The 15,241-nt window shown below is 39.3% G+C and overlaps 1 protein-coding gene across 1 annotated transcript; it reads right to left on the bottom strand.

Annotated features, from left to right (window-relative positions):
- Positions 1–11,326: 11,326 nt before the first annotated feature.
- LOC147892074 (uncharacterized) lies at positions 11,327–13,070 on the bottom strand. The gene is made up of 8 exons (XM_087388566.1): positions 12,819–13,070; positions 12,684–12,734; positions 12,494–12,583; positions 12,298–12,408; positions 12,122–12,211; positions 11,938–12,012; positions 11,745–11,804; positions 11,327–11,658 (listed from the first exon to the last, which is right to left on the bottom strand). Exons 1-8 carry the CDS (start codon positions 13,068–13,070, stop codon positions 11,395–11,397), a joined length of 993 nt encoding a protein of 330 aa, XP_087244692.1. The 3' UTR covers positions 11,327–11,394.
- Between the last annotated feature and the right edge of the window lie 2,171 nt (positions 13,071–15,241).

Raw genomic sequence — 15,241 nt, forward strand, 5'->3', positions numbered from 1 at the left:
GCTTATGCTTATGCATGAGCATATGTCTCCCTCTTTCAATCTCTTTTCTTCTTTTCCTCTCTCTTTCCCTCCCTCTTTCCTCTCTTTCAATCTCTTTTTCTCTCTTTTTCTTTTATGCTTAAGCTTTCTCTCTTTTTCTTTTATGCTTATATGCTCATGCATAAGCATAAGCATATGCTTTGTTTCCTTTCGCTGTTCTTTCTCTTATGCATAAGCATGAGCGTATGTCTCCTTCTCTTATGCTTATGCTTATGCATGAGCATATGTCTCCTTCTCTCATGAGCATGTCTCATTTTCCTCTTTTCCTCTCTCTTTCCCCTCCTCTTTCCTCTATTTCAATCTCTTTTTCTCTCTTTTTCTCTTATGCTTAAGCTTTCTCTCTTTTTTTTTTTTGCTTATATGCTCATGCATAAGCATAAGCATATGCCTGTTTCCTTACCCTCTTCTTCCTCTTATGCATGAGCATAAGCGTATGTCTCCTTCTCTTATGCTCATGCATAAGCATAAGCATGAGCATATGTCTCCTTCTCTTATGCTCATGCATAAGCATAATCATAAGCATGAGCATATATCTCCTTCTCCTATGCTTATACTTATGCATGAGCATATGTCTCCTTCTCTCATGAGCATTTCTCATGTTCCTCTTTTCCTCTCTCTTTCTCCTCCTCTTTCGATCTCTTTTCATAAGCATATGTATCTGCCTATGCTTAAGCTTTCTCTCTTTTTCTTTTATGCTCATATGCTCATGCATAAGCATAAGCATAAGCATAAGCATGAGCATGAGCATGAGCATGAGCATAAGCTTTCTCCCCCTCTGCCCCCTCTTTCGATCATAAGCATATGTATTTGCCTATGCCTATGCCTATGCTTATGTTTGTTTTTTATTTTTTATTTTTGTGTTTGTGTCTACGTTAGACATGGGATCATGTCGCACGTCCGATGAGTATGGACAACCTCGCAGGAGGAGACATCACAATCTCTATGCTCTAGAGGACTTTGATTCCTCTTAGGCGACACCTCAGGGACCTACCCTTGCGACTACCCCTAGTCCAACTCCTCTCAAACATAGCACTGCGACTACCCCTCAAGAAACTCCTTTGCTAGCAGCCCATGGCTTTGTCGGGAGTCCCGATGAGTTTGTAGCATAGATGACCGATGAGGAAGCAGCGAGATTCTTCTCTCTGCTATCTCAGAGGATCTCAACAATTCCCTCTACTACACGACGGTTGGACCTACTACCCAGCCATCCCCTCATGTCCCTTCGATCCGAGGGGTCATCACTTGCGCGTGCCTATCATAAGGGAAGGAAGAGTAGGAGGGCTGCTTATGTTGTGCTGACTCGAGAGATGTAGACGAGTCAGCACACTCACATCCCTATAGGACTCCACATGGTCCCGAGACATAGTATCAGTCAGGTCCCTTGCCCTCTCCTACTCCCACTACTACTTCTCGCTCTGGAAGCACTCGCACAACTTCCACTCGCTCTGACTCTGCCACTACCATGAGTCCTCCTTACCCAGTTGAGGATCTCTCCTATCAAATCACGACTGCTAGAGAGATAATAGAAGATAGAAAGGGCAAAGCAGTGATGCCCACCATGAGGCGATTGATGAGCCACCACTTCAAGAGCGGCATTACTACTGATTGGTGGTATCAAGATGACCAAAAGAAGCAGGCGGTCTTAGGATCAAAGCTCGAGCATCCCATTATTAGAGGCGAGCGATCACGAGGGCTAGGGATTAGGCACACCTGATGAGGGTCAGGGAGCAGGTGCAACTCATGAGGACCAAGGATTAGGTCAGTAAGACGAGGATGAGGAGGACGATGATGATGATTCGAATGAGTAGTAGTAGTAGTAGTTTGCATATACTTCGCCATGTATATCATTTCGTATATCGACTCGTTTGAGCGATTTTGTATCACCCTTTTCGAAAGGGTAATTTTGTAACAAATAATGTTCTATATCTTCGACATGTATATACTTTTGTTGCTCGATCATTTCATTTGAGCGATTTTGTATCACCCTTTTCGCAAGGGAAATTTTGTAATAAAAAACTTTTTTTTGTAATTACTAAAAAAAAACATTAGTGGGGCAAAACAGGGCTTGCTATTGCCCTGTTTAGCCCCACTAATGCTTTTTTTTAAGTTCTGTTAATCGTCACTGTATAGCGATGTTTACCACTATCGCTATATAGCGATGTTTACCAGTGTCGCTATATAGCAACGTTTATTAGCATTGCTATATAGCGACTGTTCTTTTTCAATGCTTATAACGACGTTTGCGCCTGTAAAAAAAAAATTTTAGTGTAAAAAATGTCAGTATTTTCATCGAAAAAGGGGAATATGCCTTGTAGTGAATGGCTTAATGGAGGCAATTTCATTAGCCATTTAAAAAAAGACTATCACACTTGGTCTTCATATCTATCTAATTAAGACCTACTATCTACTTAGGCAAAGTGATCAAGTTCTAATGAATAAAATGCCACTGATTCCCCCAAAGCAAATCTCAAACAATATTGTCGACTCTCCCCATTGTAGTTTTAGAGAAAACCCGAAACGAAAACTCTTTTCTTGCAAAAAAATAGAGAAGGCAATTTCATAATGTTTAAATATCATTTTCATGTTTGGGATGGGTAGATTAGTTTGGATGCCAAGCCTTAGGGGAATTTTGGACTCAAAAAGGGCCTCTTGGATTAGGCCATTAAGAAATGTGATTAAGAAATCAACCAATAGGAAGGCTTGGACATTAAAAGAATATAGGATTCTTGTTGGGCCTCTCATTGGTGGAGAGAATGTCCTTGGTCCCCACTCTCTCTCACTAGCCCCCTCTTGTCCCCACCCCCATTTGGGGCATTTACTCACCCATTTGACTTTTGGGGGGTTCCCCTACTCTCTCCCTCCTCCTTGGCAGACTGCAAATTCGCGCAACTTTTCCCTCCTTTGCTTACTCACCATCTCCCTCCACCTCTCTCCTTGCCACATGGCCACCATAAATGATAAACTTGCAGAGCAATTGGAAGCACTATTCTTGTAGTATGACAAGATCTTCAACAACAAGGTGGATTGGGCATTCCTACCAAGATCACACCTTGTTCCAATCTTGTATGGTGTGGAAATGGATCTTGAATACTAAGAAATAACTGACAAAGAGGTTTTGATAGAGGCAATTGAAGATCTAGAGTAAATAATTAAAGGGGAGGGGCACATATTGATTCCTAGACTCCCAGACTTCATTCCACCCCTGGTTGCGTCAGACCCCTCCTAGGACTAGCTACATATCTTATCTTGCCAGCCTCCTTGTACTTATGTAACCTTCTCTACCCAGTATGAAATAAACAAAATCTTTGAAAATTTCTCCACATTCAAATTTTGTCTGTCTTCTTTATGGAGGTGAAATTTATTTATTTTATCACCCCACGATACTTTTTGGAATGGGAACAATGTTGGGGTGTAAAGAGGGGAAAAGTTTTGCAAAGTGGGGGGGCCTCTAAGTGGGAGAGGCTTCCTACCTTTTTGTGTTGAAATTTTTACTCCTGTGGCGGCAACACAAGAGACCTCTCCTCCCCTTTCCTCTCCCCCTTTCCTTTCCTTTCCCTTCCCTCTCCTCGACTCTCCTCTCTATTCCCCTTCCCCTCCCCCTTCATCCCTCTCTCTCTCTCTCTCTCTCTCTCTCTCTCTCTCTCTCTCTCTCCTCCCATCACTCTTCCCTTACCTTCTTTCCTTTCTCGAGGCTTCCCCCTCTAAATAAATATAAATAAATAAATATAATATAATATTATCATGGTTTTTTGTATATTTAAATTATTGATAAGTTAAGGAAATTTTTAGTTTTTAAAAGAGGATTGAATTTCTTTAAAATAAATATTTATACTAGGATTTTCACAATATAGAGTAAGGTACGAATTATGTTTCCTATTTTTTGTATTATTGGTTCAAAATAATAGTGTGAGTAAATATAATTTTTATTGAGAAAGGATAGTGTCAAAACGTAAACTTTTGATTTGGGAATGATATTTTCATAAAGTAAACCACCTAGAGAGAGGGGGGGAATTAAACTTGCCCAAGGGCCCACCTCCTCTTAAATTCCATTTGGGGATAATGTGGAGAAGGTGTACATGGGAGCTCAGGGGGGTCACTATGTATAAACCCTCTATATCACGTGTGTTCAAGGCCTATATTTAAAATCCCTTATCTATAAATTTTTTCATTAATAAAATGTACCCCTTTTCTATACAAATCTGTAAATTTTTTCCAAAACTATTTTAAATAGTCCCTTATGTATATTTATTTCTGTAAATTTTAGAAATATAAAATATCCTTCTGTTGAACTCACGTGATAGGGTTACATATGATGAGTGCCCCCCCCGAGCATGGGAGGATGGTTTGGGTGGTCCCTACCATAAGGGGAACAACCAATAAGGGCTCTTTTTAGGCCTTCCCACCCTCCACCTCAATATAGCATCATCCCACACCTTGGAGCACTCTCATTGGTACACCTCAAATCCCTCCCTTATATCCTTGAAATTAGGAAACACTAATTGGAGGCCCTTTTGAGACCCCAATTCTCCCCTAATGATTATATAGAGATATTGTGAAATTTATTATGTGGAAATGATAGTGCCAAAAAGTAAACTTTGATTCTCGAATGATATTTTCATAAAGGAAACTTACCATTTGGGAAGGATTTTTTGGATTAGTCCAAATATAGGAATTAGAGTCCAAAATTAATGAAATATGTGTTTAAAGTGCAAGTTTGCTAAGTCTAAGAGTCACAAAAATGAAGACCTAGATAGCCTCGTAGCCCAATTTAAGACACGATGCTAGGCAAAGAGATTTTAGACAATGCTCACGGACACAAAGAAAATGCAATAGTTTGTAGGCATGTTAAGTGATAGGGCCATGAATTGGTTCAACCATTATATATGGTGTTGCAGAGTTTTAAAATTATAATGCATTAAAAACAATGATTTTGGCACATTCCTGTAACAAGGGAAATGCGTGATGATGTTAAAAGAAATTAAGACAGTTGAGGTAGAGGAAGCTATTGGTAGAGGACCATGAGCAAAAGCTATAGGGAGAGGAAGAAGATGTAAGAGCATGGGGGGAAAGGAGAGAGAGAAGAGGGAGGAGGAGGAGGGAGGAGGAGGAGGAGGAGGAGGGAGAAGGAGGAGGGAGGAGGAGGAGGAGGGGGGGAGGGAGTGCAAGGAAGCATGGACACTTGAGACAATTGCTTAGAATACCAAAGTAGAACTCAACACAATGCCCCAAAGAGTGTGGGCTTCATTCCATTATGGGGCATTTATACAAGTTGGAGAGCTTCTCTCTCTGCATGTAGGAATTGTAAGACATTCTCTCTTTACATGTAGAACTTGTATATAGAAGTTGCATGTAGGAGTTGCAAGTTACATAGGACTCACATGTTGCATGTTGCATGTAGGAGGAGTTGCATGTAGAATTCGCATGTAGAACATGCATGTAGGAATCACATGTTGGACTTGCATGTAGGAGTTGCAAGTAGAAGTTGCAAGTAGAACATGCATACAGTAGGAATCACATGTTAGACTTGCATGTAGGAGTTGCATGTAGAACTATGTAGGAATCGCATGTAGGACTTGCATGTAGGAGTTGCAAGTAGAACTTGCATGTTGCATGTAGGACATGCATGTAGGAATCGCATGTAGGAGTTGCAAGTAGAACCTGCATGTTGGAGTTGCAAGTAGAACTTGCTTGTTGAGGATTCTTAAGAGAGATTATTCCTAGCCTTATGCAAGTACAATTAGAGCTTTGCCGCCGCTACTCTACACACACATTCTATACTACCTAAGTCCATGTTGGCACAAAGACAACAATACCCCCTTCAGCCGAGCCTTCGAGGTGGAGGCAGTGATGCCAATGGAGTTCGTAGTGCCTAGCCTTCGTCTTACTGTTAAGGAAAGACTTACAGAGAATGTGTTAGCAGAATAGCTTGTTGACCTCGAAAGGTTAGAAGAGACAAGGTTGTGTTCTGCCTACTCTCTCTGGGTAGAAAAGGCTCGATGTAAAAAGTGGCTCGATCGCAACCTCAAGTAGCACCTGGCAGAGGGAGATTTGGCACTCCTGTACAATGCCCGTAATACCAAACTTAAGCTAAAGTACCGAGGTATGGGTCCCTACCACATGGTTGAGATCACTCCCCAAGGATCATGCCAAATAGCCATCCTTGATGGGATAAAAATGGATGGCTACCTTAACACGAGCAAATTGAAAAGATACTACAGGCTACTCACTCTCTCCACCCTTCAAGCCGTGCATAGAGAAAAAAAACTCAAGGCCGAGGTTGCCAGGATGAAACGCCAGGCCATCGAGGAAGCGAGAGCCTGTAACGCTAAGCTCCAATAGTGTAAGCAAATGACACTACTTTAGACAATGACTAAACAGATGTAACTAATGGATGAATTGATAGTGGAGCTAGCTAGGTTGCTTGTTCAGCTACCTCCACTACCATACAACGACAGCATATGCAACAGTGAAGAAGCCAAAGGTGCAGGATGCACTCAGAGTTATTGGCCTACTCAGAGTGGCAGACCATCTCCCATGCCACCTGGACATGAAGCTGCCATAGAATTGCTCCAGGTGTACAACATCAATACCAATGTTGGCATTCTGGGAGATGCAGCATGCAATGCCCACCACTACTAGATCAATCAATATGTGGTATGTGCAGCCTTCGGCCTGTCGGTTGTTGGCGAGAAGTAATCCATGAAAAAGAAGTAGGATGCTCTCTGCACGGTCTGCCAGTATGATCGACAGAAGAGCAAGGGCCGACTCTAGTTTGCCGCCATTCACAAGCTCAAGGTCGAGAAATCGGCAAGAGCCTTGCAATGGCTCACGCAAGTCAAGCAAACAGACAATAGTCCATTATGGCCGATATCTTGATACGTTCGGTGGAGCCCTAGCTTACAAGTTGGTCAGACTATTTCTGTAATCAGATGAGGGATGACCTCAAGACGTATGGGGAAGTAATTGGCAATCCCATGCTATACATGCCGGTCCTCTACTACTTGCGGTAGCAGCATCTACTAGTCGGCTTCGGGGTGGCCAAAAAATCCACCACAGGGCTAGCGCAGAGAGAGATCAAAGAGACAGAGGTCAAGATTAAGCGAGCGAGGACAATGCCCAGTGCTACTCGGGCTGATCATCTGCAACCGGACCTAAGCTAGCTATTCCCACAATATGAGGACCGCCAAATGCAAGAATTCATGAGCGACAACTATGACTTCAGTAGCCGGATTCTCAGAACAAGGCCAAACAGGTTCAGGAGGAGCCCATTCTGATCGAAGGCCTTCCCATTGATGAAACAATTACCATTGGTCTCCATCCTAGAGCCAAAACCACGGCGATCACTCCCCCTATGCCCTATGTCTCAGTCTCCATAACCCCCAGGAGACCACATCCTTCACCACCGGTACCTTTTCCTCTCCATGGGCAAGCCTAGCAAAGGCCCTACAATTTTGCAATGTGCCCCAATATAGAGCACCAGGTGGCTATAGCCACATGTCAGCCGAGCAATTATCAAGTGTAAACCTGATGGAACAACTCCTATTTGATGCCATGGCATAGCTCCCACAGGTCGCATCCACAATCTTGTAGAAGAGACATGAACAAGCCTCATAGCTCTCTTCTAGTCTCCTCTAGGCATAGCTCTCTACACATGACAACCAATCCATAATGGTTGCAGCCCAAGCCATGTGATTACCAGGAGGGTGGGGCATTGAGCATATCTAACAAGGAAATCTTAGACTGAAGGTAGGGTCGTAAATTTGATGTATGTGATGTGAGAAAGGCATGGTAACTTCTTGAGATGAGTGCAAAGAGAGGATTTTTTTTTTGCACTTGATAAAAAATTGGATAGCACGTGAATGTGCTGCCCTTTTTGGTGTGAAATGAAAAAAAAAAATCCCTTCTTTCCATGATGAAATAAATAGCGTGAGTATCTAATACACTGCTATTTCCATATAGTGAAGTGAAGCAAAGAATGATTGATTACAAATAGAACTTTTTCCATACCATAATCTTGTTCTAATCCACAAATATTGACATGAAATTTGCCATTGTAGAACCATTAAACATAATAAAATAAAAAAGGAACCCATACTAGATCCATTAGCCAACACAAAATTTATAGTTCTTTGAAGATTTGATAACTTAAGAAAGTGAGCCACAACACCCTTTTTCTTGTTCAAAGAGAAGACATACATAAGTTATGTATTCTATAAGTGGTACACAAATTCTTGGCCTCGCTTTCAAAAGCAAGTGAATGTCTACATGTTTTTGGAATACACTTTTAGAGCACTTCACATCAAAAAGGGTAGTGCATTACCGCGGTGTCCTTTTTGGTATGAAGTGCTCTAAAAATGCCCTTCCTATGAGTGGCTATGGAAGGGTCCATGGAGAGGATATTTTTAGAGAACTTCACACCAAAAAGGTCATCGCCTTATCCCGCTACCCTTTTTGGTGTGAAGTGCTCTGAAAATGCCCATCCTGTGAGTGGCTATGGAAGGGTCCATAGAGAGGATATTTTTAGAGCACTTCACATAAAAAAGGATTGCACATTAACACGCTTCCTTTTTTGGTGTGATGTGCATAAAAAATGCCCATCCTATGAGTGGCTATGGAAGGGTCCATGGAGAGTACAAGATGGTCATTTTTCAGGCACTTCACACCAAAATGGACAGTGCAATGCCCTTTTTGGTGTGAAGTGCTTAAAATTGAGTAGCTTAAAGAGATACCTTATGATTTGCCTAGCTTGAGAAAGCACCTTGCCATAGGCAAGCTTCCATGATTGGGCTTGGAGAGGTTGGAGATGGAGGACGAGCTGGGAGATGCGCCAAGCAGAAGTTGTCTGAATTAGAAGCAAGACTCTAAAGATCTAATAGAAGACAAAACTCGAAACAAGGAGACCAAAGATGATGCAAATCCTGAGATCTTTCATTCATGAATTGATCGTAGAAATAGAAGGCCAAGAGATCCATAAGGTGATTTCCACAAGCCAAGGTTTCGTAGCGATTGGCATCTCTTCTCTAACATTGTTTCATCGTCTAACATATTCTGTACTAACGTAGCTTAGGATTTAGTTCGTGCTTGACTTATTAATTCCAACACCCTCCCTTAAGTCAAGCATCACTTTCATCCATCTAACAGCCTATCAAACTATCTGACAATCTAACAATCTAACAATCTGACAAATTGCAGCTTTTAGAAGAACTTCAACGTTGGATCTTTCTCTATGGACGCTGCATTCGCCTCAGTTCTACCGGTCTTCAAGTCCTCCAGTTGCGAGCAAAATGTCCAAATTTCCCGCAGTAGAAGCATTCCCTCTTGCTCATGTCGACTTGGGAAGAGCTGCGTGCATTCCAAGAGCTAGAATCTGCATTGGGACTGGTTCTCTTCTTGAATTGTTCCGAACTTGCATAGAGGGCTTTCAGTGCACCTACGTCTTGGCCTTTTGCTTTATGATTCTGTTTCTGACGAATCGCTTCTTGAAGTATAATGCTTGCGAGCTCTTTAAATTTCATTTCTTTTGTAACTACGCTCAACATCACGTTCAGGTGATCATAGGATTCAGGCAATGAATTTAGGAACATTATGCAGTCCTCGTCCTTAGCAATTGACGTTCCAATTGACGCCAGTTGTTCTATGAAAGACTTGAACTTCAATATGTGTGTTGCAATGGAGTCGGAATCGTCCATCTTCAGGTTGAAGAGTTGGCGCCTCAAATAAGTCTTATTTGCCATTGATTTGGTTTCGTAAAGAGACGCAAGCTGATCCCATGCTTCCTTGGATGATTTGGCACCACTGACATGCAAGAGTTGTGCATTGGCCAATTGATAGAAGATCTCTTGCTTGCCCTTTGCATCCCGCTTTTCCCACGCTGAGAGATCGTCTGCCTCCTCTTTCTACGGCTTTTCATCATCTCCAGTCACAGTCTTCCACAAACCTTCTTTTGCTTGAAGCGTTGCAGTGATGCGCAGCTTCCACAAGTGGTAATTGGATCCATCAAATCGATCCACGATTCTGAATTCTTTCAGGGATTCGAAGGCACTCGATGAAGAGGCCATTCAATCGGGTGAGGTCTTCAACAATCTAACGCTTGGGTAGCCGTGGAAGCGTTCCTAACATTACATCCTCAGACTCTGTGTGCGATCATCCCCCATTGTCAAACAGCATAATTCGATCTTGGTGGGCGTCAGGCTTAGGGGCAGAACCAACGCTCTGATACCATGTCTGAATTAGAAGAAGACTCTAAAGATCTAATAGAAGACAGAGCGAGCTCGAAACAAGGAGACGGAAGATGATGCAAATCGTGAGATCTTTCATTTATGAATCGATCGTAGAAATAGAAGCCTAAGAGACCTGAGTGGTTACAATAGATTCGTAAGGTCATTTCCACAAGCCAAGCTTTCGTAGCGATTGGCATCTCTTCTCTAACATTGTTTCATCGTCTAATATATTCCACAAGGAACTCTAAACCTTTGTCTATATAGTAAAAAAAAGGTATTTTGCTAGATACAAATGAACGTATCTAGCAAAATTCCAGAATAGTAAATTCTGAACATTTACTAGATTGTCTATATAGTAAGTAATTTATTATATAGCAAATGATTAACATTAATTTGCTAGATATACTATATCTAGTAAATTTGTATATAGGAAAACCAAGGAGTATCTATGTAGATAAGATTTTACTATATGGCGAATCTATATTATAAGTTTACTAGTAAGACTAATTCTAGTAAATTTAGCAATATAGTAAAACCAAGCATTTTCCATATAGACAAGAATTTACTATATAGTTAAGTTTTTACTATATAGCAAATCTATATCCTAAGTTTACTAGTAAGACTAATTCTAGTAAATTTAGCAATATAGTAAAACTGAGCATTTTTCATATAGACTAGCAAATTTACTTTAGAATGTTACTATATAATAGATTCACTATAGTAACTCTATCTATGTAGTAAAAGCTGAGATTGATAAATTTTATATATTACAAAATCAATTTTTACTCACACAATTAAATTTCCATATACATCGTATTAAAAAATGTAAAGTGACATTTAGAATGAATTAAAGATAACTGCATAATCAAGATGTAGAATGCAAACTCATCTTCAAAGAAAGAAAGAAACAACTAGTTACTAAGAAACTTTATAAAAATATTAAACAACATGAATACTTGCATACTTATTGGACATCAAGAAACAAAAATAGAGTTCATCCAATTGTTCAAAATGCACATGTATCATTCCGATACATGTACATCATTAAGACTGAATTATTCATCCAATTGTTCAAAATGCATCCAATTGTTCATCCAAAAATAGAGTTCATCCAATTGTTCTAAATGCACACATGTCATTCCGATACATGTACATCATCAAGACTCAAAATGTGGTCTTCATGCTTCTTTACAATAACTTTTTTTTCTAAAACTAGCCAATCCACTATAGCTTTCCTCATTGCAGGCAAGCTATGCTCAGTTTTGTGTCCATGGAAAGTAGGGTCTCTTTTGATAATGTTGTAGTTAGTCTTTAGAGACGCATACATTTCATTAATAGTATGTATCTCTAAAAACTTCAAGAGAATTGTCTCTTGATCCTCTTCACAAAATTCATCAATCTGAAAGAAGCAATAAAAATATATTATAATCCTTGTTTACTAATTTATAAAAAGAAGAATGCATCATATTTAAAAAAAGAGCTTACTTGAGAAGACATATCAACACAAAAATCGAGGTCCTTCTCGACATGGATGGCATTAAGCTCCTATGAAAGGAAAACAAGTAGTAAAGAGTAATCTTTTATATAACGTAAAATGGAAACCAACTACCAAATATGTATGCATGATTTTACATGTAAGATATATGATTTAAAGTAGAAAAACTAAAATAATAAATACCTTCAGTCTTTGTTGCTTTTTAGCAGCTTTACTTGCCTTCATTTTTTGCATGTTTTTTTTCATCTTCTCACTCCACTTTAAAGAAGAATAAATATTAAGTTCTAGATTCCCATGTGAGACAAACGAAAAAAAACGATGCATAAGAATTAACATTAAACCCGTTATAAAGAGGTATAATGTATACCTTTGGTGTGCGCTTGCTCTTTCTTGCAATTGACATATCCTCAGGATTTAGCGAAGTCTCATGAACGCAAGTTTGATTCAAATCCTCAACCTAAATCATTAAAAAATACTAATTAGATATCCATATTAAACTCAACTGATATAATATAAAATGGCAATGATAATCAATTTTCCAACCTGTTCTGTCTCTTGCAATAACTCCATAAAAGATTTAGATGCTGAAAAATGATGATCTTCAGTCGTTGCTAACTCTTGTGGCATTTCTGGGCAATAAACACCTTCTCCTACCTAACAAAGATTACATAATTCTTATAAACAAATTCACAAGAAAATAAGTATAAATTACAATGTATGTGAAATATGTGATACAAACCTGAACCAACATTTCACTACCGTGTTCCAAGTCATATTGACATGGAGCATGATCCTCTATAGATGCAGCTACTATAAGTTGTTCTTCCTCCTATCATCATTATAATAAAATGCTCAAGAATTAACACATGTATAATGACTTAAACGTATAGAAGGGAAATCCAAATTTGAAAATAAATCATCAAACTTACATATCCCTGCAAAACTTGTTCTTCTTTCTCAAATAATGCACCAATTGTTTCCTGCAATAATTATAATATAGTGAATTTATTTAAATATAAAAGAAGAACATAATAGACAATTTGCATTATGAAGAAAGATATTACCATAGAAGATCCCACTGAAGAGCCCGCAGAAGAGGTGATGCTTTTTCTTTTTTTGTACTTTCGGCTTGCTTGCATTGTTCGAACATAGTACATATAAACATCTTCTTGCTTCCAAAAGTATGTAGCTCCGGGAAACTTAAGTGGCAAAATTTGATCATAGTTATCTTGAATAAAATCCTTGATTTTTTGTTGTTCATCTTTATTGTGCCGTAAATCCATAATAATCTCATTATTTTTGACCCACAACTGCATTGTACGATGGTTTTTACAGTAAGTCACATTTTGGTTATCCCTGCAATGGCGTAGTAAAAAATCCCTTCCATAGAGCATGCCACACTCACGATCTGCCAACTTTGGGGGTCGAAAAATTTGATCATAAGTAGGAATCTCTAGCAAAGATACATCACCACTATTTGTTTGCATTGTGCATCGTTGAGGCATTTTGGACATCTCTTTACTCATGGAGCTTACCACATGCAATCTTTTTGAAGAGCTAGTATTATTTCCCTTTAGCTGCTCTACTGTCTTTTGTAGTTGAGAGATAGTTTCCAATAAGGATTCCAAATTCGGTACATCGGGAGAAGACATAATAAACTCTAGCCTGAACAACAATTCAATAAAACCATAAGGCTTAGCAAAAAAATTTAAAAAAATAGCTAGTATTTGTTTTTACAATAAGAATATTTCTTCTAATTAAGAAAAGAGCATTATAAGTAATAAACGAAAAAGAATAATTATTCTTACTTGTTCTCGCTTGCATGAAAATGCATCATGCATACCCAATGATATCATGGTATTATTATGATATCCAAGCCATAGGTAAATAAGAAGTTTCACCATTAGATGACACTACTCTCCTCTTACTGATAACCGCCCATCCTGGTACTATTATGATGCAACAGTTCCAGTCCCTCCAAAAGCTCTCTTCATTATCAACCTTCCATGTGTTCTCATGCGTGTGATCTTGTTTCAGCCATGCTAGCATGATTTGCTTCCTTTCATAATCAACTGCTCTTATCACAGCATGTAGAAATTGACTATTCAAATCACTAACATCAATGCGTGCTAGCACAACATCATCATGTTCCAACCAAGGAGGCACACAACCAACTTCACCTATTTTCAATAGCCGCGTTCTTTGAGCCAAGTCTTTTGTTTCATATGCAATAAGTTTACTACTAATACTAGGCAAAGGCATAAACTTATGCAACAAAGAACTTATGGATCTTATACAATCCCAATAGTATGGAAGACATTGAGCTTGTAATACACTCATTCCTGTTACTGGGTCTATCAACAAATGCTCCTTGTCATTTATCATTGTAATGCATTGCTTATAGTACTCTGCACTAAAAAAAACCATATACTCTCCATCCCATTGTATAGAGAAAAACTCCCTAATGTGTGCCTTCCAATGACCTACACTTTCCGTTGCATCGTTTCCATCCACTCTTACCACTACATCATCTCCAACCTTATAAATATCACCATTATAAAAGACCTTTTGATATATTGTGACATGACGTCCTTGAAGAAAACCCACTTCAGTAGACCCAAGTCATGTAAGTGCTTCGGAATACCTTCTATTTTGTTTAAGATATATGGTAGGCACCATTGCATAAACTTTTGGTTCTCCTCAGCCTTAAAGCTTTCATGATGCTTACTTGGAACATGTGGCCATCGCCCATACCGAATAGATGAAGGCGCAATCTTACTTACTACCTCAACACAAGAGTCTATCGCTCTTTTGGTCTCATTGGTTGATGCTCTCATGAGTGAAGTGATATATTTGCTAAAAACATTCAAGGAAAAAACATGCATTGCATCATATACTAAGTCCAATGATAAATTAAAACCATAGAGATCATATAACCTCCATAGTATGGACTCTCCAGATAATCCAGCAGTCTTTAGTATTCCTTCTCGTTCTACTTGTGTGAAGGCTTTTCTTGATTGTGACAAGGCCTCGACCATTTCAGCCAAAGAGCGTTTGGGAGGTGGGTACCTAGCTTGAAACCTGTTACCATCATACACATATCTCCCTTGAAATGAAGGATTAGTAACATCTAGAGTGGCTTGAGCTTTATCCCTTCGAAAAAATGATTGTCCACCATCTTTGAATAAACCTATCTTGCACTGGGCTGGATGATCTCCAGTGACCATCATCAACATTGCACGAAGATTGCATAGTTTAGTCTTACCAAAGGAAACATCAAATATTTGTTCCACGGGATAGTTGTAAAACACATCAATCCCCTTGATGAAAAGTTGTTCTAGTTCATCAATAAGAGGCCGCAAGAATGTGCTAAAGGTATCACTTGAGTTTCGAATTATTTTCTTGCAACTAAATGGTATAAACAATACTGGTAGAACTCCAATTATGGAGCTCTTTCCACCATTTAAAACCATAATTTCAACAGCAC

Source organism: Dipteris shenzhenensis, chromosome 17, assembly GCF_047967505.1.
Source record: "Dipteris shenzhenensis isolate YYH24624 ecotype China chromosome 17, Dip_SZ_1.0, whole genome shotgun sequence".
Taxonomy (NCBI): domain Eukaryota; kingdom Viridiplantae; phylum Streptophyta; class Polypodiopsida; order Gleicheniales; family Dipteridaceae; genus Dipteris; species Dipteris shenzhenensis.